Source organism: Myotis yumanensis, unplaced genomic scaffold (genome assembly GCF_028538775.1).
Source record: "Myotis yumanensis isolate MYYU_CA2020_CCGP unplaced genomic scaffold, mMyoYum1.0.hap1 SCAF_4, whole genome shotgun sequence".
In the NCBI taxonomy this organism is placed as follows: Eukaryota; Metazoa; Chordata; class Mammalia; order Chiroptera; family Vespertilionidae; genus Myotis; species Myotis yumanensis.
This window is the reverse complement of record NW_027223755.1, coordinates 50,642,396-50,667,618: the sequence shown is the minus strand read 5'-3', so window position 1 is coordinate 50,667,618 and position 25,223 is coordinate 50,642,396. Positions and strand designations below refer to the sequence as shown.

The 25,223-nt window shown below is 42.0% G+C and overlaps 1 protein-coding gene and 1 pseudogene across 1 annotated transcript; both read right to left on the bottom strand.

Annotated features, from left to right (window-relative positions):
• Positions 1-20,655: 20,655 nt before the first annotated feature.
• On the bottom strand, positions 20,656-22,293 carry LOC139009426 (lysine-specific demethylase 4D-like). Its single transcript, XM_070413742.1, has one exon. It carries the CDS (start codon positions 22,291-22,293, stop codon positions 20,656-20,658), a length of 1,638 nt encoding a protein of 545 aa, XP_070269843.1.
• A 1,364-nt stretch (positions 22,294-23,657) lies between these two features.
• LOC139009425 (negative elongation factor E pseudogene) lies at positions 23,658-24,841 on the bottom strand (annotated as a pseudogene).
• Positions 24,842-25,223: the final 382 nt, after the last annotated feature.

Sequence of the window (25,223 nt, the reverse complement as noted above, 5' to 3'; positions counted from 1 at the left end):
CAGCTTACAAGTGAGGAAGTCAAGGCTCAGGAAAGAAATTTAAACCAACTAGTAAGCAGCAGTAGCAGGATTCAAAATTAAATTTGTTTCTGATTACAAATGATTAGTCTTATCTAATATCTCCTAATATAACCACAAAGAACGTCACATGCATTAGTTTATTTCATCTTTACAATATCCATGAGAGACTCAGGCTTAGAGAAACTGAGGGGCTTGACACTACTATGCACCTTGTCACCTATACCAGAACTCTGTCACCCACAGCTAAAGATAGTCATATATGTCAACCACACAAAGCCTTCTAACCTAAAGATATTGACCATAGAAAACCTACTCGGGGCCTTTTTGAAGATTGGTTCTATGGATTTGATAGACTCTGTAGTCAACCAGACTGCAAAACATTTTATCATGATACTCTAACAATAATCATTTGTGTTTCCTTCTTGCTTCTTTGAAGTCCCAAAAGAATGAGAGATATTGTCCTTTCCCACTACCAGAGAGCAAATGAACCCTGGCTTCCTGGAGGCCAAAGGGTAAAGTTAACAGGCCTCCATTTGAAAACATTCTGCTTAGAGAAGCCACAGAACCTGGAGAGAGGCCTAAGGGATGGATGGGAAGTGGACCTCTTTGGGACAAGAGGATAACTTCCCTGAGCCTGGAAAAAATAGAAAGTATCTGAGTACATGAGGAGGAGTATGGTGGATGAGGGGAAGGTCTTACAGTGGGCCTTAGGAGGTGAATTAGTGAGATATTCCCTCTGCCTAGAATGTTCTTCCCCCAAACATTCACATGGCTGGTTCCTCACGTCACCCAGGCCTCCAGTCATGTCACAGGCTCCTGGAGGCCTTGCCTGAGCACTTGAAAATAGCCACCTGACCCCCCATTACCACCTTCTCTCCCCTTACTTTGTTTTTTATTACTTCCCAATGCTAATCTCAACCTAAAATATTAATAAATGGTAAATATCAGATATCTGATCTCTAAAAGCAGTAATATTGGCAGGTTCAAGAGTTTTTTACCAAGTTCCATGGCTAAGAGAAATAAAGCATGATTTTAACCTTTATCAGCAATATTTCTGACTTTTACATTCTATTAAATCATATATTCATGCTCTTTCTAAAACTTCAGTTATGCTTGCTTTCACAATGTCCTGTTTAAAAGAAAAAGAGTTTATCTATCCCTGTTTATAGAACATTATTCATAAATATTTTAGTATGTAGGTAGTAAAGGGAGAGGCAGTAGGGGAGCTAGCATAGTGAATAAGTAGCTTACAAAACCAGTTAGAATCAGCTTACTCTTGGGAAACTCCATTTCTCTGCTGATAGGTTTCATATAAATTAGTCCTGATATTTGGAGGTGAGGCCTTTGGGAGGTAATTATGTTTAGCTAAAGTAATGAGGGTAGTACCCTCATGATAGAATTAATGCCCTTAGAAAAAAAAGAACAGCACTCTCCCCTCCCCTCCCCTCCTCTTCCCTCCACTCTTCTCTCCTCTCCTCACAACAACGAAAGGCCATGTGAAGACATAACCAGAAGATGCGAACCAGCCGAAACCGGTTTGGCTCAGTGGATAGAGCGTCGGCCTGCGGACTGAAGGGTCCCGGGTTCGATTCCGGTCAGGGGCATGTGCCTGGGTTGCGGGCACATCCTCAGTGGGAGATGTGCAGGAGGCAGCTGGTCCATGTTTCTCTCTCATCGATGTTTCTAACTCTCTATCTCTCTCCCTTCCTCTCTGTAAAAAACCAATAAAATATTTTAAAAAAAAAAAAAAAAAGAAGAAGATGCAAACCAGAAAGAGGGCTCTCACAAGACATTAAATTTGTTGGCACCTAGATCTTGGACTTCCCAGCCTCCAGAACTGAGAGAGAAATGTCTGTTGTTTAAGTCATCCCATCTATGGTATTCTGTTACTGCAGCCCAGGCTAAATCATCATGTTTATACAAAGGCAGGAGAATTGTGAAGTCATTAATATCTAGGATCATACACACAGACATAGGAAATTAAATGTCCCTCTATGAAGGAACAAATAAATAAAGCAATTTGTGTTTTTAAAAACTGAGAGAATCAACAAAATAACATATATGGGATGAACACTGAAAGGGGGGAAGATCTGGCATAAATCTAATTAGTCGTATCAGCAGAGAGAGGTTCAGGTTGGTGTTGGTAAACACAGAGTGGCTTTTCAGTGGAAAGTAAATAAGTGTACTGAGGTGCTGTACTAATCACATTTGTTCTAACATTGACCTTATAATAATTAAAAATTGATGCTTGCAACATAATACAGCTGTGCAATCATATTTAAACCTAATCATTTCATAGAGAGAGGAAAGTCATACAAAAGGTCAAAAACACTTTAATTTCATGACAGTAAATTTACTCTTTATTCCCAAAGTGAAAATGTCTAATTTCTAAAAGAGCAAACCAATAATTACTTATTATAAACCTATTTTAGTCAATACTTAATTTCTCTATATTGATTAGTGTTTAGACATTTAAAGTGTACCCTACGGCAAGAATATGTGTTTACAATACTATTCTCCCTACTGATGTTGGCAAGTATTACAGGCATCGATTTAAGACATGTCTCAAAAATGCCAAACTCAATAGTAATCATATAAAAAAGGGTTTGACTCTTTTAAAACTGGAATTTAATTTTTAATATTTGAATACCAGTCTCCTTAAAGGTCCCTGCATCACCCCCGCTATTTCTGCCATTATGTGCTTTCATGATGAATGCCCGATTAAGTGGTGCATTATAAGTCTTTCCCTCCCAAAAGTAATAGAGCAAATATATAAATTATCAACTCTATAACTCACAACGGGAACAAAATGTTTTTTTCTTTACTTTATGTACTTCTGATTGTAAAATAAAGTCTGGAATATTATTTCACCCTTAACTTGCTTTCTGTGTAACTTAGAGCTCCTTGCAATAAAACGAAATGATGCTTCATCATGATATGACTGGGAATACCAAGGTAATTTACAATCTTTTCTATCATTAAAAATAAGAACATCACTGTGAGGCAGGTATTAATATAACACTTTTCTCTTGAGGAGTTTGATGCACTTTACATAACTTTATTAACTCTTCCTCGAGCTGGGCAAAATGCTAAGATGTCTAACCATCTACCTTACAACACGTGCATAAAAATAACAGAGGTTCTATAGAGCAACATATTTTAAATTTGCTTTTACTTCTAATCTGAAATTATGACTAAAGACAAGGCCAACTGGGTCACTCAATATATTTGGCTTTTGTCAACATTAATGTTTTAGCAGGTTTCAATTTCATAAATTTGAAGTCAGAATTAAACACTTAAAAGATTATTAATCCCAAGAATTACTGAGCAATAATTGTTTCTGAAGATGGAAGAAATTTAAGAGTAACAATCAACGTTCCCCTTTATTAAAATCTTCAAAAGCAGATTATGATCTGGGGACAGGCCTCACAACAAATTTAAGTAAATCCATGCATCCTTTAGCAAGAGTGCAACTATGCACATATAGAAACAGCCAGAAGAGAGACAGAAAGTGAAAGACATAGAAATACTAATAATATTTAATAGGGTTTACCAAGTATCAACCACTATTTTAAGGAATCTACATATATTAACTCAAAAAATGGGGTAATAATATTCCCATTTTATAGATGAGCAAATTGAGGCTCAGAAAGCTGAGCTTACTAGGTCACAAAACTACTAAGTGGTAGAGCTGGGATGCAACCCAGAAAATATGATTCCAGAGCCCAGATCCTAGCCAACATTCTAGAAAGGAAGAACAGCTGGCCCCAAATACCCCAATCTATGGTATACATCATAGTGTTCCAAGTCCATCACCTTTTCCTACTCCAACTGCAACAGTCAATCTCAAAATCACCGTAAAAGAAAAAGTGCTCAGGTTTGTGTATTGTACTTTCAAAATATGACACCAGAATTTAGAAGATGGTCACAGGAAGGCAGTATAGTTAGGATTGCAGACCTTGGTGTCAAACAGACTTCAACAGGCTGCCACTAGGCAAGTTACATCTATCCAAGCTTCATAAAATAGAGATCATGAACTTGCCTCCTAGTGCTATAGTGAGAATCAAACAGGTTAATATCAAGCACTTAACACAGAGCCTCAAACAAAAAATGGTTGCTATTATAGTGAGCTAATACAAAATTATTTCAGCCATTTCCAAAACTCAAAATTCAGAATCACCAGTGAATTTAGCATATCACAATACTAGTGGCAAATTGAACCAAATTGATTCTTTTATCAAATATGTGTTCTAGGCATTATGCATAACCTTATTTGTTTAATTCTCAGAATAAACCTAGAATTGGAGTGTGGTTATGCCCGCTTTCAGACAGGAAAATAAGCTTAGAAATGTTGTTACTTGTCCATTATCCTGTCAGTAGTAATCAGATGATTAATCAACTAGGTGTGTCCCACAAAACAGGATGAAAAGTATCAATAAGCAAGAAAATTATTTGAGCAACTCTTCCCTAACTCAAAAAAAAAAAAATTGGAAAGGAAAATTTCCTAGCCTGAAGTTCACCTAGTTCAGCTTTTGCTATACTAGTAGTAAAGCTATATGCAGAGAGAGCAGTTAGAACAGAGATGATAAAGAAGAAAAGTACTGTCCCCAAGTATAGCCCCCATGTCCGGCACACACGAGGTGAGATGTTTCTGCTACTTCCATCAGAAAAGAGCAGGAGCCTAGATTAGGGTAGGAGCTTCTGAAGGGGACAGTGCTAGAGGGGAAGCAGGTGAGAACCTTGCATGCAGGGGCTGGGGCTCCAGTTGGAGAAGGTAAGACTGTGGCACTTGTAAAGCAGATTTTCCTCAAAGGAGCCTCCCAAAGAGGTCGGCTTCTGGTCTATTCATATAAATCTGCAGAAAAAGAGAAACTATATTACTTTAGTCTTTCACTGACCTACTCCCTAAGCCTTGACCTACCACTATCCCTTAAATTATAAAATGTCTTATTTATAAGAATATGTGAGCCGAAACGGGTTTGGCTCGGTGGATGGAGCGTCGGCCTGCGGACTGAAGGGTCCCAGGTTCGATTCCGGTCAGGGGCATGTGCCTGGGTTGCGGGCACATCCCCAGTAGGAGGTGTGCAGGAGGCAGCTGATCGATGTTTCTCTCTCATCGATGTTTCTAACTCTCTATCCCTCTCCCTTCCTCTCTGTAAAAAATCAATAAAATATATTAAAAAAAAAAAAGAATATGTGAAATACCTCAAGTTGAACTAAGACACTATTATCTCTATATGTTTAATGCAAATAACAAGATTATGTCATTTGCATAATATCTGCTGTTTATAGGAAGAACATTATTTACCATCCTCAATTAAAGAACATAATTAAAAACTAATTACAATATGTACAATAACTGGAAAAAAACAGATTTAAAGGAAAAAATGGAATTTTCTCTTCCATTGACCAACATACAATACAATATGAAAGATGTGGCAGATAAAAGAGTAGTCATATATAAAAAGAGACATGAGCTCAATGATAAGGGTTCTGCTTACAGGGTATGGAAATAAATGAAAAATAACCCTTAACCCATTATGTCAGCAAGAAATATAATTGAAAATGTAGTCTGATGGGTGCGGCTCAGCGATTGAGGGTAGACCCAGGAACCAAGAGGTCACCGGTTTGATTCCTGATCAGGGCACATGCCTGGGTTGCAGGCTTGATCCCCAATAGGGGGCGTGCAGGATAGCCTATCAATGATGTTTCTTTCTCATCATTGTTTCTATCTCTCTATCCCTCTCCCTTCCCCTCTCTCTAAAAAATCAATAAAAAATATGTTTTTTAAAAAGACTAAGAAAAAATAAAATGTATTCACATTATATCAAGAACATATAAGATCTTGTGTTCCATTATCAATTACCAGGCAGCACCCAACCTAACCATTTCTTCCATATGTAGAATAGTATATGACCTCTCTCAACATCTAACCTTAAGCAATTGTCCCATAAAAGTAAAGCTTTTTATCTAATTTCACTCACTCATACAATATGATGGAAACACCTAGAATGATACTAAGGAATATAAGTTACTCCATAAACACTGTTGATGAGATGGTGATTTCAGTCTATTTTTCTTTTTTCTGACCTTAATTGGGGACAGGAAAAATGCTTAGACAGAAATACTGGCAAAATGGTTACAGATAAGAGGAAGTTGATTTGAGACAAATGCAGCATAGAACTGAAGAAAACAACTTTTTGTCATTTAGAGAATGACTCACTGTGCCCTAGTACACTAAGATCTTCGAAGACAGAGCCAGCCACCAGTAAAATGAGAACTGTAAGCCAGAACTTGCTGAAGCATATATACAAAAATCTACGGCTTTCCCACTTAACATCCATGCAAATAACTCCCAAATTAATCAACCCTTCTCATTCCCTAACCCTGACCTCTCCCAGAGTTCCAGTTCCACTTATATAACTTTTAATTGTATTGGGTGGTCAGATGAGATCCTTTCTCCTTGATTCACTTTGTCCTTCCTCCACAGCTTTACCATGGGTACGGAAGGCATCGTTGCTAAGTTCCAGTGAAAACAACCATTAGGAGTTGCCACAGTGAACCACTGACACTTCAGTATGAGAAGTAATCAATATTAACAAGGTGAATATATTTGTTTTTCAAATTCTTCAGCCTCTTGAATTCAACAACGTACAGAAAAGACCTGATGTGGCCCATGCATGATGAAATTGGAGAACCCTGGGGTAAGAGTAGGGAACTCACTGGGGAGAGTGAGGTGGGCAACTAGTTAACAACAGAACTGTCTGGTAATGGGATAGACTTGTATGAGACCCCCAGCTATAAAAGATGCCATACAGGGGCTAAATTTGGATACCCTGGAGCACCTCAGACTTAGAATTTCTAAAATTAAACTTCCCCAACAATCAGTTCCTGCTGACTTCCTTGTTTGTTGAGGGTACACTTATTCTTTCTGGCTCCAAACATGTCATCTTGCTTCATTCCTCAGCCATCCCCTTCATATCTAACTAAACACCAAGTGGGGTCTGTTTTTTGGTTGTTGTTTTTTCTTCTTCAGCACTTTACAATTCCCTGCTGCTTTCTTTTCTCACTTCTTCATTTCTAATTTGGTTTTGATCTCATACTTGGCTCCCTGACTATAGCCCCTTAACTTCCAAACAATCCATCTGGCAGATATGCTTCGAGTTTAAACTCTGCCTTGATTGGGTCACTATTCTTATCAGAAATATTCTGTAATTCCCCCTTTTCTAATGTACAAAGATATTCCAAGCTACTTTCAAATGCACCCCAAATTGCTTTCAGTCTTACCTTCTATTTTCCTGGGCACCAGCCATGCTGGTTATAATCCCACTCCCCACGACACTCTACTGCCCTAACTCTGGTCATTTATTTTCCCTGCAATATCATCTCCCCAACTCCTACACATTGCAAACCCACCTCCAACTCCCCCCCACACACACCCCACACACACATACACACTCTGACATAGGCTCAGATTCCTTCACTCCTTTAAGTCTCAATTCACCTTCCCATAGATTTCCCACCAGAAGTTTTTCCTGCTCTCTCATAGAGCTTTCATTTGCCTTCATTTTATAGCAAAACATAGTGCTTCAAATTGTAGTTATTTTTACTCAAGGATATTACTTTCTCTAGTAGACTTGAGTCCTATTCTTCTAAGAGAGGACCGTGTCTTATTTGTCTCCTTATGACCCTTAATGCCTGGCATCGTGCCCTTCACAGACTGAGTGTTCAGGAATTATTTTACATGAATAAATGCAGAAACAAAATAACTGTTCCAGATATACTGCTTTCAAAACAGTGCTTTTCAAGCTTTAGAATATCATAGAATCACCTAGGGAGGGGACAGCAACCAGTCGATGTGTGTCTCTCTCTGTCTCTCTCCCCTCCCTTCCACTCTCTCTAAAAATCAACAGAAACATATCCTCAGGTGAGGATTAAGATTAATTAATTAATTAAATGAAAAAACTTTTTTTAAAGAAGCAGATTAAAAAATACTATATAAGCCCTGGCACTGAAGGGTTGAGGGCTGAGGGCTCTATTCCTAATCAAGGGCATGTACCTGGGTTGCAGGTTCAATCCCAAAATCTGGCCAGGGCATGTGCAGTGGGCAATCAATCAATGTGTGTCTCTCTCTGCTCTCTGTCTTCTCTCTCTCCCTACCTCTCTCCCTTCCCCTATCTCTAAAAATTAATGGAAAAAATATCCTTGGGTGAGGATTAAGAAAAATACTATATACAATATTATAATATTTTACAAGACACATAATCATGAAAAATAAGCAGTAGAAAGACATTCACCAAAATGTTAATCATGCTTATTTCTGGCTTCAGGGGTTCTTGTTGATTTTTTATTTTGTTCTTAATACTTTATCACATTATCTATAACTAGTGGCCCGGGGCACAATATTCGTGCATGAAGTGGGGGTTCCCTCAGCACAGCCTGCACCTTCTCACAATCTGGGACTGCTGGCTCCTAACCGCTCACCTGCCTGCCTGCCTGATCGCCCCTAACACCTCTGCCTGCCTGCCTGATCACCCCTAACCACCTCTGCCTGCCTGATCACCCCTAACCACCTCTGCCTGCCCACCTGATCGCCCCTAACTGCTCCCCTACCAGCCTGATCGCCCCTAACTGCCCCCCTGCTGGCCTGATTGCCCCTAACTGCCTCTGCCTCGCCCCGCACCCAGGACCCGGGCTTCCCTCCCTTTGGCCAGCCACAGGGACCCAGGACCTGGGCTGGCTTCACCTAGGCCAGCAGCTGCCACAGGGGACCATGGGCAGGCAGCTTTGCCCAGGCTGCAGCCGCAGGCACCCGGGACCACAGGGCATGCGGCTTGTCCCTCTCCTGGGCCGCAGCCTGGCTGTTCCCCAATCCTCTCTTCCCAGTGTTGAGCGTCTGAGCCGATATGGCATGATGGCATGAGGGTGTGATGACTATTTGCATATTAGCTCTTTATTATATAGGATTTTAACTTGTCACAGTCTATCATCAAGTGGATATTATACCACTTCACATCTTGTATAGAAACGTCACTGTAACAAAATTTCATTTTTCCCAGGCAATCTTTGGCTATTGGTGTCATGTATTTTACTTTCACAGATGTTATAAAACTGACATTACATTATTATTTGTTTAAATAGTTAATTATATTTAAATATATTTAAATAATAAGAAACTTCTATTATACTTTTTCCTATGCATTTACTGTCTTTGGTGTTTTCCATTTCTTGGCATAGATTGTTATTTCTATCTGGAAAAATTTTATTTCTGCTTGCAGGACTTCTTTTAACATTTCTTACACTACAAATCTGCTGATGATTTAAAAAATTCAATCTTTTATATATGAAAAATATATTTAACTATTTTTTAAAATATTTTCACTCAGTCTAGAATTATAAATTGAGAGGATTTTTCTCCCTTTGTGAATACTTTAATGATGTTGCTCTACTATCTTCTCCCTTACACTGTTTCTGATGAGAAATCTTTCGTAATTCTTGTGTTTATTCTTGTGTATAGTGTGTCTCTTTTCTTCTGACTACTTAAAAGCTTTTTCTTTTCATCATTGGTGTTGAGCAATGTGATTTTTATGTGTCTTGATGTAGCTTTCTTTATGTCCTGTGCTTGCTATTCACTGAGCTTCTCTGACCTGTGGGTTTATATTTTTACTATATTTTGCCAAATTTGGGAATTTTGGGATCATTCTTTCTTCAGATGATTATATATATACAAGTTTGGGTCTCTAGAGGGGGCTGGGGAGGAAGAGGAGTGAACCAAACCATAGGGTCAGGACCTCAGCAGGCAATTGAGTACGGGGACGGTCAGCAGGGCCACCTCTGTAGTGGCCAGTTCATGACCTGCTGCCTGAGACTGGCTCGTTCCTGGGCTGAGGGGTTTCATGCATCTGCTCCGTGCTGCCCAGCAGTGCGGTGCCCGTCGGGGCTGTGCATAGCTTAGGGGAAAGGTACGGCCTGGGGAATCAGAGCCTTGATCCCACGCAGTAACCAGATCCGGGCACTGGAAATGTAGCCAGTTCTCTGCACCCGAGTCGCCCCTCTGTTGCATCCCCGGAGCAGTCATAGTGCCTTCTTCCATCACGGTCCCCTAAACTCGCAGCGATGGAGGAGAGCTGTCATAGGTTTGGGTGAACGGAACATGGAAGACCCCTGGGTGATAGCAGGCACTGGGTGCTGGCTGGGGAGGCGGTCGTGTTGGTTTGCGTGAAATGCTCACAGTCACAGCTTTGGCAGCCTCTTTCTTAGTTTCTCAGCTCGGTGGCGAGAAAATGCAGGCCTTGTCCTGCGTTGCGGATTCCATGGGAAACCTCGCCTTTGGGGGTGTCAGAGGGGTTGGCCAGGGCACCTGAGGCAGAGAGACATCCTTCTCCAGTAACCTCTTCGCAGGCGGACTCGTCGCCAGATACCCGGGAACTGCTCAGCGGATCCCTGCTGTTCCACAGAGTTCTCTGAGCAGCCGTCCATCTTCCGCGGGAAAAAGGTGTGCGCTTGTGCACAGTCACTGCCCGGCCCTGGGCAGGCGGGGGCACCCCAGCTCTGGACATGTTCTCCCACTGGGTTCACAGAAGTCAGACAATCGTTGTCCAGAATTCTCTTGTTTAACAAAGAAAGTTACGTTCCCAGGGAGGCCCATGGTTAGAAAGGGAGGGGACTGGGGAGAGGAGGAGGAGCCAAGCTGCCTCTTCCCCGCCTGCCAGAAGGTACGGAGCCCGAGGCATGACCTCCAGCCTGCTCACCTGCCCCGGGAGGCTGCTTCCAGAGAGACCGTGAAGGCCAGGCTCTGCTCCTGTGTCCTGGTGGGTCTGAAAAGCAGGAAGCAGAGCCGTGCTCTCACCTGGGCCTCGGGGCAACGGCCTCCTGGTTCTCAGCAGAGATGGTGGCCCTGGAGTCTGACCGCTCCTTAGTGGTTGGAACCATGTGTAGGAGCCAGTGTGCCCCTGGGAGGCAGATACAGTGGGCAAACCATCCACCTCGTTGCCCAGGCGACAATGACAGCATCCCGCCCAGCCGCTATGGGCGCCACCATCTTTGTCATGGTGTGATGGTTAATTTGCATATCCCCTCTTTATTAAATAAGATAAACATCGTATTTTTGCACCCAGTACAAAAAGAAGGAAAAGTCTGGATTATAGTGATAGCTTAAGCTTACTCAGCCATAGTTATTTCATCTAAAAATATAAGCCAATAATTATGGCAACTTTACTGGGTTGGGTAAAGTTAAAATACATGTAAAATTCTTAGCACTGCTGCATGAGTAAATAGTAGTCTGAAAAGACAATCTTAAGGGGCTGTATAGCAATTTCAAGTTTTCCCCTTTTTTATTATTAATCATTTTAACCATCAAGCCAGTCTATCCTTGAGTTCAAACTCTCCTAAATCAAATAATTGTCTCAATAACTTGTGGGAGTTTACTGAGCCAAACAAGATAACTATGGCTGGGGGCCCAAGTTGATATTTTCTACCAGCTGCATTACACACTGGTGGTTTCAATAAATGGCCATAATGTCCAACAGGGGAAAGAAAAGAATTATCTTCCAAATCCACACTCTTTGGGAATTTTACAAAGGAAACATATAATTATGAAAATTTGGCTGGCATACTGAATCTGGTGCATTAAGAAAAGTCATGGGACTTCTAATGATAGAAAATGGTCCAGACCTTGGGTTTATATGTCATCAAATAAAAAATAAATTCTTTAAGCAAAGCACTATAATGAAGCCATGTTTTACTTTTGGGTATCCTTTAGTCATTTTAACTAGAAAAATATATTGTTACTCTGTACAATTATTATATTTTCATTTTTCTTCGATGTATCATTGTTAATCAGGTAACAGTTTGATTGAAAACATTCACAAGTTCAGAGATACACTCATTCATTCATTCATTTACCCGACAAACATTTATTTAATCACTTCTTATGTGCCATTCATTATGTAGGTACTGAGGAACCAAGGAAGAGCTCTTCTCGTGTAGCACAGAGCACAGTGAAAAAAAAGTGACTCAGAAAATTACACAAATGAATATCTATATATATAAAAGCCTAAGTGTCCATCCGACCATCCAACTGGTAGCTATGATGCACACTGGCCATTTAAAAGAAAAAACAGCACCGCAAACCTGGAGTCCACAAACCAACACTCGACTTTCCCCAAGTGGGACACAGGCCCCGCCACCACCCCAGAGCAACACTCCACAAAATCACAGCCAATGCTGCCAAGACCCCATGCCACAAAATGTGGCCCACAGCCCAGCCCAGCCCAGAAACGGTGGCTGTGGGCACCAGATAATGACATCACGTAGATACGCACGGCTTCCTCTCCCTAGTGACTAGCCTTCTTGGAGTTTCTTCAACCCAGAAACACGACTTGCTTTATAGCCAGGTGCAAACATTTTACAGTTTAACCAAATGTTTGTGAAGCGTTTTCACGTGCCCCATCTCATTTGATCCTCACAGAAGCCCTGGAGTAGATAGATAGGAGACTCGGTGGAATCCTATTTTCTTTTCATTAACCAGAAATGGAGATTTAGAAAGTTTACAAACTTGACTCAAATGAAAAGAAGTAAGAAATGGTGGAACTTGGAAATGACTTCAGGTTTTCTCATTGCACAGAATATAGTCAAACACTGCTGCAGTTAAATATTTCACCCTTTGTTCTCCCTGCATGATCTACAATAATAATCTGCTTCATGTTGATATTTACTGCTGTGTTCCTGGCAATTACCTGAAAGAGAAGTTGAGGTGCTTCACTGGGCTGGAAAAAGTTTAGCTAAATCAGAAAGCAGGTCTAATTAAGAAAGTTTATCTATATATATAACGCTCTCACTGGCACCAATCGAACAAGTGTGTTTCCATCTGTCATTGTTGATCATGAATTTGGTTGACACTTCTATTATAGAGAAAGGTCAAATAGCAATAGTAAAATATTTCTTCTAAATAATTTCTTTTCAATGTGCATGAATCCATGCACCAGGCCACTAGTATAAGTATAATGTAGTTGATGCTACAAAGAAGAGGTAGTATGGTAGTAGATGTAGAGTAGAGGGTACATAAATAGAAGCATCAAGCTTTTAAAATGCTGAGAATTCTCTATCGTGATAAATGAGAGCCACACTGATAACGATTTGAATGGGGTTCCAAGAGAGCTACAACTACATTCCACTACATGTCAAATACCTGCCTCCTGGCATAGCAAAGATCTTCTCGACTTGGTAAATTAATGTATTTCCTAAAGGAATCAAGGCCAGACTTCAGAAGTCCAGTATACACTGTCTCATTAGTCAATATATCCTCTAAACTTATAGTATGATATCTTGTTTCTAATAGGTACCTAAATATTGATTGTCTATCAGGTTAACTAAACACAAAATATGTCAATATAATTTTATCATTGTTCCTTTCCTGGGAGATTTTTCCATAAAAAAACGAAGGGCTCCTTGATTTATGAGAAGTTACATATGATTTAAAGGCCTGCTGTGGCATTCTGGAGATAGAGAGTGGTGCTGGTTGCACAACAATGTGAATGTACTTAATGCCCCTGAACTAAAACTGGTTACAATGGTAAATTTTATGTTATGTAGATTTGGCCACAATTTGAGAGAGAAAACATGCCCACTATGGGCATTTCCATGATGAGTAGGGGAATTGTGCTACTGAAACACAAGGCTGTTTTGAGAGTCAAGTAAGATAACAGGATGCCTGGTACATGGCAGAACCTTGATAAAAATTAGTTCCCTTTTCCAATGGTTCTAGATCAAAACTGCCCCTGATGGTGACAAGCCACCAAAAATGCCCCCCCGCTGTGGTTCCTATTGCCAGATAAAAAGTTTTCTCTGAGGGGGGAAAACCTCTCCAACCCTTGTGCTGCTTCGTGTCCTGATACTGCAGGTGGTAGTGATAACCCTCTGGAAGAAACCGTACAGCTTGGTCTCTATTACAATTAATCCTCGTATCATAAATTATAAAGTATCAAAGGAGATGCTTGAGACTATTAAAAGAAGACATGTCATTTACTACCCATTTTGGACAAGCATCTGCAATATTCGTTTCAAAATAACATAGATTATTTTTTCAATTACAGCTTTTGTGAATTTACATGCCTCATTATAAAGTAATTCTGTAGGAGTTGAGGGATTATAATGTAGAGTCATTAACTCTTTCTTCAGAGGAAAACCACAATAACCTACAGAGAAATCATGAGAGTTGTGAATAAGACTTTCATGTTTAATACACAGCCAATGGTTTATTTTTTTAATATATTTCTATTCACCTACTAATCAGTCTCAAACTATTTTTTTTTAAATCAACATATTCTTGATTGTCTCAGTTTAAATAAATCATGGCATGATCCTGAGAACTTGGCAAGAACATCAATGGTTTTACATCTGGCATCACACACCAGCTGCGTGTTGAAGGAATGAAAAGCTTTTCTATTTCTTTACCTTGCTTCATTAGTGAATACGTGGCGATGCATGCATTACCATGTCTGTGCATGCTCAGCGCCCCATATGGAGAGGCAACCAGCAATGTCATCAAATCTATGCATCATTTGCTATGATGCTGAACTTTCAAAAATAATAAGATCATATTTTTAATGAAATATGTGTATCTATCAATTAATATCTTTTTATCAATAGAGCTATATATTTAATGTATATTGGTAGAACCTGTTGCAAAAGTCTCTAATGGAAAAATAACTTTAGCTGTCACAGTTGAACATATGTACAGTATGGTACCCATCTTCAAGTCATCATATAGTAAAAAACAATAATTTCTTTGCCAAATCTATGCCCAACACATTTTCTACTTAGTTCTTGACAACAATACTACTTACTGGAAAAAGTATCTGCACTATGAGCTTTGAGCTTTATGGTTATCTAATTAAAGAAATCTTTAGTGTCCTCAGCCTCATCACAGTTATTTGCCTTATATTTGCACACTGTACGTTTAACAAATATTTCTCTTTACTGGTTATCTATTACTGTCTAACAAATTACCTCCAAAATTTAATAGCTTAAAACAACAACAATAATCTTCTGTCTTGAGGTTTCTGGATCTCTCATGAGGTCACAATTTAGGTTCCAGAGTTGCAGTGATCTTAAGGTTTGACTATGACTAGAGGATCCACTTCCAAGATGGCTCACTCATATGATGGGCAAGTTGTCACTGACCCTTTTGGCAAAAGGTGTCATCCCTTTTAGTGTGAAACTTTCTAGAATGCTCCTTAAATGACCTCATGATATGACAGCTGGACTCCCCCAGAGTGATTGGTCCAAGAGATCAAGGCAGAAGAGGTACTCACTGTCTTTTAAGCCTAGCCTTGGACGTCACATTCAACCATTTCTGTCATATTATATTGGTCATTCACACCAAACCTGGTACAACATAGGAGGGGTCTATACAAGGTCTTGTATATTGGAGGTTTTTGAGGGTCATCAGTCAGCGGTTCTCAACCTGTGGGTCTCAACCCCTGAAAATACATCCTGCATATCAGATATTTACATTACGATTCATAACAGTTGCAAAATTACAGTTATGAAGTAGCAACAAAAATAATTTTATGGTTAGGGGTCACCACAACATGAGGAACTGTATTAAAGGGTCGCGGCATTAGGAAGGTTGAGAACCACTGCAAGGCTGGCTACCACATCCTTTTTTTTTCTAGTTCTGATATTTTTATTACACCATAATTCTGCTTCAAACCTGATACAATTTTTATTTATTTATTTATTTATTTATTTATTTATATTAAATCTATTGGGGTCACATTGGTTAATAAAATTATGTAGGTTTCCAGTATATAATTCTTGAAACCACACTCATAAAAATTATTTCCAAATTAATAAGCTTCCATTGTACATAAACTTTCACTTTGTTGAAATCTGATTTTACACAAGTTCACTTTTCTATCTTCACTGAACATTAAAATGGAAGCATAAAAGTAAAAATAAAGGTTCTCATCCATAATAATTTAATTAATCTAAAACTTATAAGCACGTCCACATTTAACTAAAGAAAAAATCTATTTGATCTAACAGCAAAGGTATTTGTAATCTACTGAAAGCACTTAAGTAATAATGAAAACAAAAGTTCACTTTAACTCATTGGTTAAAATTATAGATCAGGAACAGTAATTATTTGGAGAGATTTTGCTATTTCATCTCATTCAATATTCTGAGGTAATATCAATCATCAATATCAAATAAAATTATTTTTAAATTTAAAAACAGCTTCTGCATATGACTGTTCTTCTGAAAGCTTTTAATTAATGACACATTAAGGCAAGAAAATGATCTATATCAGTGGTTCTCAACTTTCCTAATGCCGCGACCCTTTAATACAGTTCCTCCTGTTGTGGTGACTCCCAATTTTATTGTTACAAATTGAACATAATTAAAGCATAGTGATTAATCACAAAAACAATATGTAATTATATATGTGTTTTCCGATGGTCTTAGGTGACCCCTGTGAAAGGGTTGTTCGACCCCCAAAGGGTTCGAGATCCACAGGTTGAGAACCGCTGATCTATATGTTTATTTTTCAAGCAATGAAAAGGAAATGTTCATGTAGAACTTTACCACCAAGCTATTTTTATAATTTCTAACTTGGCACCCAACCTTATTAATTCAACAGATATGTCTGAGCACCTGTTGCTTTGAAGTACTTTAGGGATATAAAGAAACTAAGCCAAGGCCTTTGGCCTCAAGGAACTTATACCTGGTTAGGTTGATAAGGCAGGTTAACACATACTTTAATGCTAAACATTGCACAGTAAGTTTCATAAGGGAAGGAAACAGTGGTCTATGAATTAGGGGAGAGAGAAAGCAATTCTAATTGGTAAACAGCAAAGCATTATGGAATACTGGCATTTGAGCTGCCTCTTTAAAGATGAGTAGGTTTCAATAGTGGAAGCTGATAGGTGGTTACTACTACAAAATAATCAGCAAAATCAAATGACGGAAATCATGAAGTTACTAATACACACCAAGGTGGGCACATTCTCCCATAACCTCCATATTTCAAGGTAAAAGCCAAGGTAGATTCCACTCCTCTGGTGATGCTATCCTTCTCTTTCATCCTTCATCCAGTGCAACCCTGTCATTGCCTTCTACTGACTTTTGTTCACATTATCTGAGTCTGGTTTTTGTTACATTCCATACTATAATTTACACAATATACTTTCAGGAGGTTCTTTTCTTCCTTCTGTTGTAATTAACCATTGAGGGTTTCTGTATAGGACTTAAAATTTAAATTATTTTGATACACTATTGTGTCAGATTGTATTTTCCAACATGGCCACAAAAATACCCTGAGCTGAGGCCCAGCCCCAGTCCCAGCCACCATCTGACTGCTACCACAGACTGAGGTCAAGTGAGAACTGCCTAACTGAGTCAGTCTATCCTAGAATCATAAGAGATACTAGTGAACAGACTGTTGTTGTTTAAAGCCCCTATGCCTTGGGGTGATTTTTTTGTGTGACATTAGATAATTAAGAAACATTCTGGCATCTATAACAAAATCCTAAAACATGTAGTATGGTCCTTGGGATCAGGTGGTGAGCAGAAAGGGGAAGAACATTGAAGGACTGTTAGTGAAAACCTATAAAACCTCCATGAAAGCCTTAGTGAAAGCCTAGAGGGCCTCACAGAGGCTGTCTGTGAAGACTCAAGCAAACGGAGAAATGTCACTGGAAGCAGGAGAAAAGGCTATACTTGTTACGTAGTGCTGCAAAGTTTTGCGCCAACGTCACCTGTGATCATGTGAAAAATGGGAAATGTACCTAATGCACTCAAAGATCTAGCTTTTTCAGGCAACACTGAAATTGCCACATGGCTTCTTCTCACTGCCTATGATGAAATGCACAAGGAAAGAGATAAGCTAAAGAGTGAACTGTTAAATATAGAGAAGCCAAGATTGCTGGGTTTGAAAATAAAATGATTTCTTATTCCCAACCTCTCTAGACAGCAAATGATTCTAAAATTAAAAGTAGCTTCTGGGCAGAGATGAAATCCAGTGCAGGAAAACAGCATCTAAAAATGAAACTGGGGGCATGGTGATAAAATTCTTTATTAAGATTTTCAGAAAGATCTAATGTGGTACCTCATAGAACCTTTCAATCAGACCAAAAGCTTTTGAAGGATCTCCAGAACATGCCTGTAGAGCCTCTCAGTTAAGTAATTGAGCCTTCAAGAATCTTAAGGATATCGTCCCACAACAGCATCACACTGAGCCCAAAGTAGAGAAGGGCTTACTTAGCCTGAAGAAGTAGGATAATAAAGCGATGCATACAAATACACCCAAACACACAATGTGTTTAAGAGAATTATTCTGGTGGAACCACTGACAATTGCGACTAAAATGGACAGGTAAATACCAAGAATAGGATTTTGAACCTCTACTACTTTATAGGCAGGAACCAGGCTGAGAAGGCTACTCAACTGCAAACTCTGCTTTTCTTAATCGGGGAGTGGAGGTGCGGCGGAGGGCGGGGGGGAGACAGGGAATGTCTGAGGGCAAGACCAAAGCCCAGAGAGTGGAGCCAAGAGCTATGATGAACACCTGCCAGGGCAGCAGGGGTGGGCAGTTGGAGGCGATCAGGCCGGCAGGGGAGGGCAGTTGGGCGATCAGGCCGGCCCTGTGATCCCCTTCTCCTGGTATTCACACCCTTATATAACCTCCTCCCCTTCAATGTAGGCAGGATCTGTGATTTGCTTCTAACCAATAGAATATGGGAACAGTAATGAGATGCTCATAATTACATTGAAGTGACTGCATTGCTTAAAACTGCAATGTTGCCCTGGCCAGTGTTGCTCAATGGTTAAAGTGTCAACCTAAGCACTGAAGGGTTCAATTCCAGGTCAAGGGCACGTACCTGGGTGGCAGGTTCAATCCCCAGCCCTGGTCAGGCAGGAGGCAACCAATTGATGCTTCTCTATCACATCTATGTTTCTCTCTCTCCCCCCATCCCTTCTCTCCTTCCCTTCCACTCCCTCTAAAAAGGCAATGGAAAAGTATCCTCAAGTGAGGATTAACAAAAACAAATAAACAACAACAACAAAAAGAGTACAATGTCCATCTTCGTAGGAGACTTTCTCTCTCTTGCTGGCTTTATAGAAACAAGCTGCCATGTTGTGGACTGTGTATAGATAGGGCCAAATGAGATATGTCCCACACCATTGCCCTTTCTTGTGTCTAGTGAACTTTGATGTCTTAAGTCTCATTCAGATTCTCATGCTCATTTTTTTCTGCTACAGTTTCTGCCTTCCCTGAAAAGGGACTATTTTTGATACCAAGAGGACAAGGAAGAGAAGAGGTGCCAACATTCCATATCAATCTATCAATAATAGCTGCAACACATTTCCTCCTTTATTATCAAAAAATAAACACACACACACACACACACACACCCAGCGCCAAGTGTATCAGTTTCCTGGGGTTTCCATGGCAAATCACCATAAATTTGGATGGCTTAAAACAACAGAAATGTATTGCCTCAAAGATCTGGGGGCTAAAAGTTTGAAATTAAGGTGTCAACTGGGTCATACTCTCTCTGAAAGTTCTAGGGAAGAAGCCTTCCTGGCCTCTTCCTAGGTTCTGGTAGTTGCAACACTTGGTGTCCCTTGGCTTGAAGATGAATAATTCCAATTTCTGCCTCCATAGTTACATGGCATTCCCCTGTTTGTTTCTCTTACTTTTCCCCTTCTTGTAAGAACACTAGTCATTTGATTAGGGCCCATCAATATGACCTAAAATATGACCTCATCTTAACTTGATCACATCTGCAAAGATGCTACATCCACATAAGGCCACATTCACAGACACTGGGGATAACAACTTGAACTTCTTTCTGAGAATACAGTTCAACCCATAACAATATCAAGTATTAACTTTCTTCCATAGATAGTACAATATAGTTTATCCAAGAGAGTATATTCCTGCTATCAACATGCTTTGGACTTAATACTCAGTAAAATAATAACTGGTTGATGTTGCTAAAAATTTAGTTTTTATGGGCTTTGAACTGTTTTTTATTTAAACTTTAATTTTCAATTACAGTTTTCATTCAATATCATTGTGTATTAGTTTCAGGCATATAGCATAATGGTTAAACAATTGTACACTTTACAAAGTGTTCCCCTCATATTTCCAGTACCCACCTGGCACCATACATAGTTATTACAATATTATTGACTATATTTCCTATGCTGTACTTTACATCCCTGGCACTAACTACCAATGTGTGCTTCTTAATCCTTTCACCTTTTTCACCTAGTTCCCCAACCCATCTCCCCTCTGGCAACCATCAGTCTACTGTTCTCTGTATCTGTGAGTTTGTTTCTATTTTGTTTGTTCATTTATTTTGTTATTTGGATTCCACATATAAGTCAAATCATATTGTATTTGTCTTTCTCTGACTGATTTTGCTGCGAAAAACATCCTTAGAAACAAATGCCAAGAGAAAAACCCACTGAGGCTTCCAGCTACCATTTTATTTTTATTTTTATTTTTAATCTGAACAATAAAGATTTAATTTTAAAAAAAAAAAAAAAAGAACATGGAGAACAAAAGTAGACATCCCCTGGGCTTAGGGGAATGGAGCACAGTAGCACTCAAAAGCCACGTTAGGAGGCTGGGACCAGCAGTGCCTGGCTGTCCATGGCGGGTTTGTCCTCAGGCACAGGCTGGGCTTTGGGATCCGGAGCTGTGAGCACTGCGCCCACTAGGCGGCGCCTCTTAGCCGGGACCTGAACAATGGACTCTTGAGTCCCCTGTTCCTGAGGACGACGACCACTTCCACCACCACGTGTGCCAGTTGGCTGGAGATCCTGAGCAGATGGGCCCGAGGGTGGCTGTGAGGATGGGTTGGGCTTTGAGGAGCAGAGGGCCGCGGCAGCCGCGGGCTGTGCAGCAGAGGCAGAACCATGGCCTAGCGAGGGGTGCAGGCATGGCTTGCGCACAAGGGCCTGGCTGCCACGGTGGCCGCGGGACCCACGGCCCATGCCCACTGATCCAGGGGTGTGCGTGGCCCGACGGGGCTGCAGTTGCCTCAGGCCCAGCTCCACGTGGTCCACAACAGTCCGGTCCTCCCCGCGTTTCCACAGCTCATAGCGCTCGGGCTGCAGGAGGCGCACGAACACGTCCATGGAGAAGCTCACCCGGGCCTCCCCGCAGCTGCATTGAGAGGCCACTTTGCCATAGTCGACCCATCGCGGGGTGGCAAAGTTGATGGCCTCCGCACAGTTGAAGCCAGCGTGGTAGCCATAGGGAAAGGTCACCATGAACTCTCCAGCCTCCTGAGTGATGCGACTGAATAGGACCCCGTTCTCCTTGAGGACAGTGGGCGAGATGAGGGCCACCTTGTGCCGCAGGAAGGCCTGGCAGCCCCGAGAGCTGCCCGGGAAAAGCTCCCTGGCCAGGCGCTCCAGGCGCGGGCCCTGTTCTGGGGGCACCGCGTACCACGTTTTGGGCTCCCCGAAATGCAGGTAGTTGATGCTGTAAAGGTCCATGTCCTCCGTGTGCCAAGCGAAGGTGGTCTTCCACATGCCAAAGTACAGGTAGGGAGTGTTGACGCCTTCGATGACAACCCCACACTCCTGCTCCAGCAGGTCCTGGATGGTTCCCAGGTGGCCCAGGTTCCATTGTTTAGTGTTGGCATCAAATAAGGAGCCACTGACGTCAGCGCCATAGATGGGCGCGGCGTACAGGCGCGTTTTCCAGTATTTCCGCTCCAGATCCTCAAAGTCCAAGTGTGGTGGAGTCTGATACTGTCCACTGTTTGCCAACAGGCGATACTCGCCCACTGTCATGGCCCTCTTCTTTTTGTGGTATTGAATGAACACACCTGCTCGCCCAGACGCCACCTGCTGGAGGGGAGTGGCTATCACCATGTCACTGACATCATCGTAGGTCTGTCTGGCTTTCCATTCCCTGGGTGGAATGACCTTTGCCAGGCCAGCTCGGTGGGCAGCTTGGGATTCCATGTAACCAATATATTTGTTGAAATCTTTAAATTCTTCCATGGTTGGGTGGAAGGTCATGATTCTCCGACTTGGCTCATTAGACACCATGGCTGCAATGTAAGCAGAGGATTCCCGGGTTCTCAGGGATGTTTTAGATACCTGAGAATGAGGGAGTGATGTCTTCTCTCTTGTTTGACCAGCATTCAGTTGGAGATCCTCTAGCCAGGATCTCCAGCCAAGGTCTGTGTCTATTGAGCTATTACATCTGTATTTATACCAGTTGATTTTAATCCTATCCATTCTATTCCAAAGGTTAGGGCATTTCTTATCTCCATTCCAAGGTTACTCTATTGTTCTTTTAAGCCACAAGGGAGTAACTGAAGCAGATTATCCTAAATAAAGATTATGTAGTTTAAGCGTGATTGTTCGTAGTTAAAGTGATTAACTACCCGCCTGGCACTTAGTTAAGGGGTTTTATTCCCTCCCTAACTCCAGGGAAAAATCCTCCCTTGGGGAAACAACCTTTCTCAGGGAGGTGGTCCTGTTTTAAAACACATAGCGTTAAGAGGGGGAGCAAACATATGCCATATATGCCAGGTCCCTTGAAACATAAGCTGTGCAGATGTTTCTTCCCTGCAGCGACTGTGTCAAGCAGCAAGGGTGGATTGGCTTCCAGCAGGAACATAAAAAGGACACTGAGTAAAAACTGAGGAAATCTGATTAACAGATTTATTAAATAACGTATAGGCCTTGATTCATCAACTGTAACAAATGTACCACAGTATTGTAAGGTATTAATAATAGGGGAAACCATGAATGAGGTAGCATGGGGGTAGTTATATGGGGGGAACTCTCCCAATTCTCTGATCAAATTTTTAATCTAAAACTGTTCTAAAAAATAAAGTATCACTAAGTGTAATAAAATAATAACTAAGAGAAGGTGTCAACGAAGAATAGAAGAATGAAAAAAATTAGAAACATAATCTATTTTTAAAAACAGTCGACAATACAGCTCAATATAAAACAAACAATGATAATTTTTTTAAAGCAGGAAGGTTTAACATTTGTTTAATTATAAAATATGTTCTTATAGAAATTCACAAAGCATATTTGTACAGCTTAACTTACACATATTAAGAACTATTAACATCTATTAATAACCGTGCTTAATAACTGTGCTTCCTGAGGTGCAGGAGATATTCTACCGAATGACCCATGGCCACCCTGCGTCCCCTGCAGGTTGGTACGATCAGCTGGGGAGTCGTGGGTGTCTGCAAAGACAAGAAACTGCAGCACCAGGTGCCTGCTCACGCCTGAGACTTTCACATCAACCTCTTCCAAGTGCTGCCCTGGCTCAAGGAGAAACTCCATGAGGAGGATCTGCGTTTTCTCTCAGGGGTTTCCTCCTGGGAAGGGGCATGGGATCCAATTTTAAGAGCTGTGACAACACCTGTGCTCAACATCCTTTGGGGTAAGGGAGTGGGGAAGACGCACTGGCCATCTTGCTACAAATGAGATCCAATCTAGTAGCCGTTGTAAAAGGCTCAACCCAATCCCCAGTGCTGAGAAACCAGAGGCTGAGGGAGGTGTGTGAGCTTCCACCTCAGTGCTTTACTGAGACCACTGTCAGGGCAGGCAGGGCCCAAGCAGTTCAGTTCCGCCACCTAGAAGCCATCCACAAGGTTCTCCTGGCAGACATCGTCATTGTAGACAATCTGGGTCCTTTTGTCCCGATGGCAGCCCTGAGGACTGTTCTGGAGGGCGAGGGAACCCCACACGGACTTGCCAGTGGCGGCATCCAGCATGGGCTGTTGGCGGGCAATGCTGACCTTGAGCTGCACGGACTCCACCTGCGTCCTGTTGAGCTTAGCAATGGCCTGATCTGCTGACTCCATCTTTTCATAGGTGACGAAGGCACAGTTTCTGGGTGGGTCCATGGAGAGGTCAGTGATGTTTCCAAAGGGGGAGAAGGCCCCACAGAGGAGGCTGGGCGTCATGTCTTCCCCAAACACGTAGAGAGTGTTCCCCTTCCGAGGGGCCCGGCGTTCAGGGAAGGAGTCCGACCTGCGGAAAGGGCCTTCTCGGTCTTGGTCCTGGTCTCTGTCTCGGTCCCGGTCTCGCTCTCGGTCCCGGTATCTGTCTCGGTGCCGATCTCTGTCTCACTCCCGGTCTCGCTCTCTGTCTCTGTCTCGGTCCCGGTCTCTGTCTCACTCCCGGTCTCGCTCTCTGTCTCTGTCTTGGTCTCGCTCCCAGTCCCAGTCTCTGTCCGGGTTCCGCTCACGACGGCGGTCCCGGCTGCGGCTTCGGGGAGGGGAGACTGAGGAGCGGGCGTTACCACGTTCTGTTCTTCGGAGCCCCGTCCAGAGCTTCGGGGAGGGCCATCGCCAGCCCCCGGGCCCTCTGCCTCCTCCCCGTCTGGCCCCGGATCCCCACGCCGGGCACTGGCAGACACAAAGCTCTCGTACAGAGATGTCCTTTGGGGACGTCTGGGCGACTCCTGCAGATGGTCATCAGCAGATAGGCTCCCCTGGAGCGGCTGGGAAGTGGGGACCGGCCCCTTCTCAGGGTCCTTGAACTTTCCCTCTAGGGTTCGAGAACGCTTGAAGCCCGAGTTCTTGGTCTCAGCCTTGACGGCACTGATGGCTCCCGACTTCACCAGCTGCTTTGCCTGCTCCGTGGCGGTGGTTGGGTCCAGCACGGGCTGCGCTGGCAGAGAGCGTTTCACACGCCTTGGCTGGCTGTGCTGCTGCTGCTTTGCTTCTTCAGAGCCAGCAGTGCCTTTTTATTTTCTTCTCTTCAGTTTGTTGAATTTCTTCTGCAGAGCCTCCTCCTCCTCGCTCAGTCCGGGGGGGTATCACCAACATGGTGGCTCCTGAGGGGCATCAGCCGGGCCGGTCTCACCTTCCTTAAGAAAGAGTCCACCCCAGCTACCATTTTAAAGGAGTATGGGACTATGGACCAGAGATCACTGTTAGAATTTGCAAGCTTTGGAACTTTCTTAAGTGTATTTATCTTATTAAATTCATTTTTCCAAAGTGATCAGTGAAAAACCCACAAAGAGAAAAGGACCTGGCCCTAGCACGTTTGGCTCAGTAGAGAGAGCATCAGCCTGTGGACTGAAGGGTCCCGGGTTTGATTCCAGGCAAGGGCATGCACCAAGGCTGCAGTCTCAATCCCTGACGCTGCTTGGGGCATGTGGGGAGGCAACCAATCGATGTGTCTCTCTCACA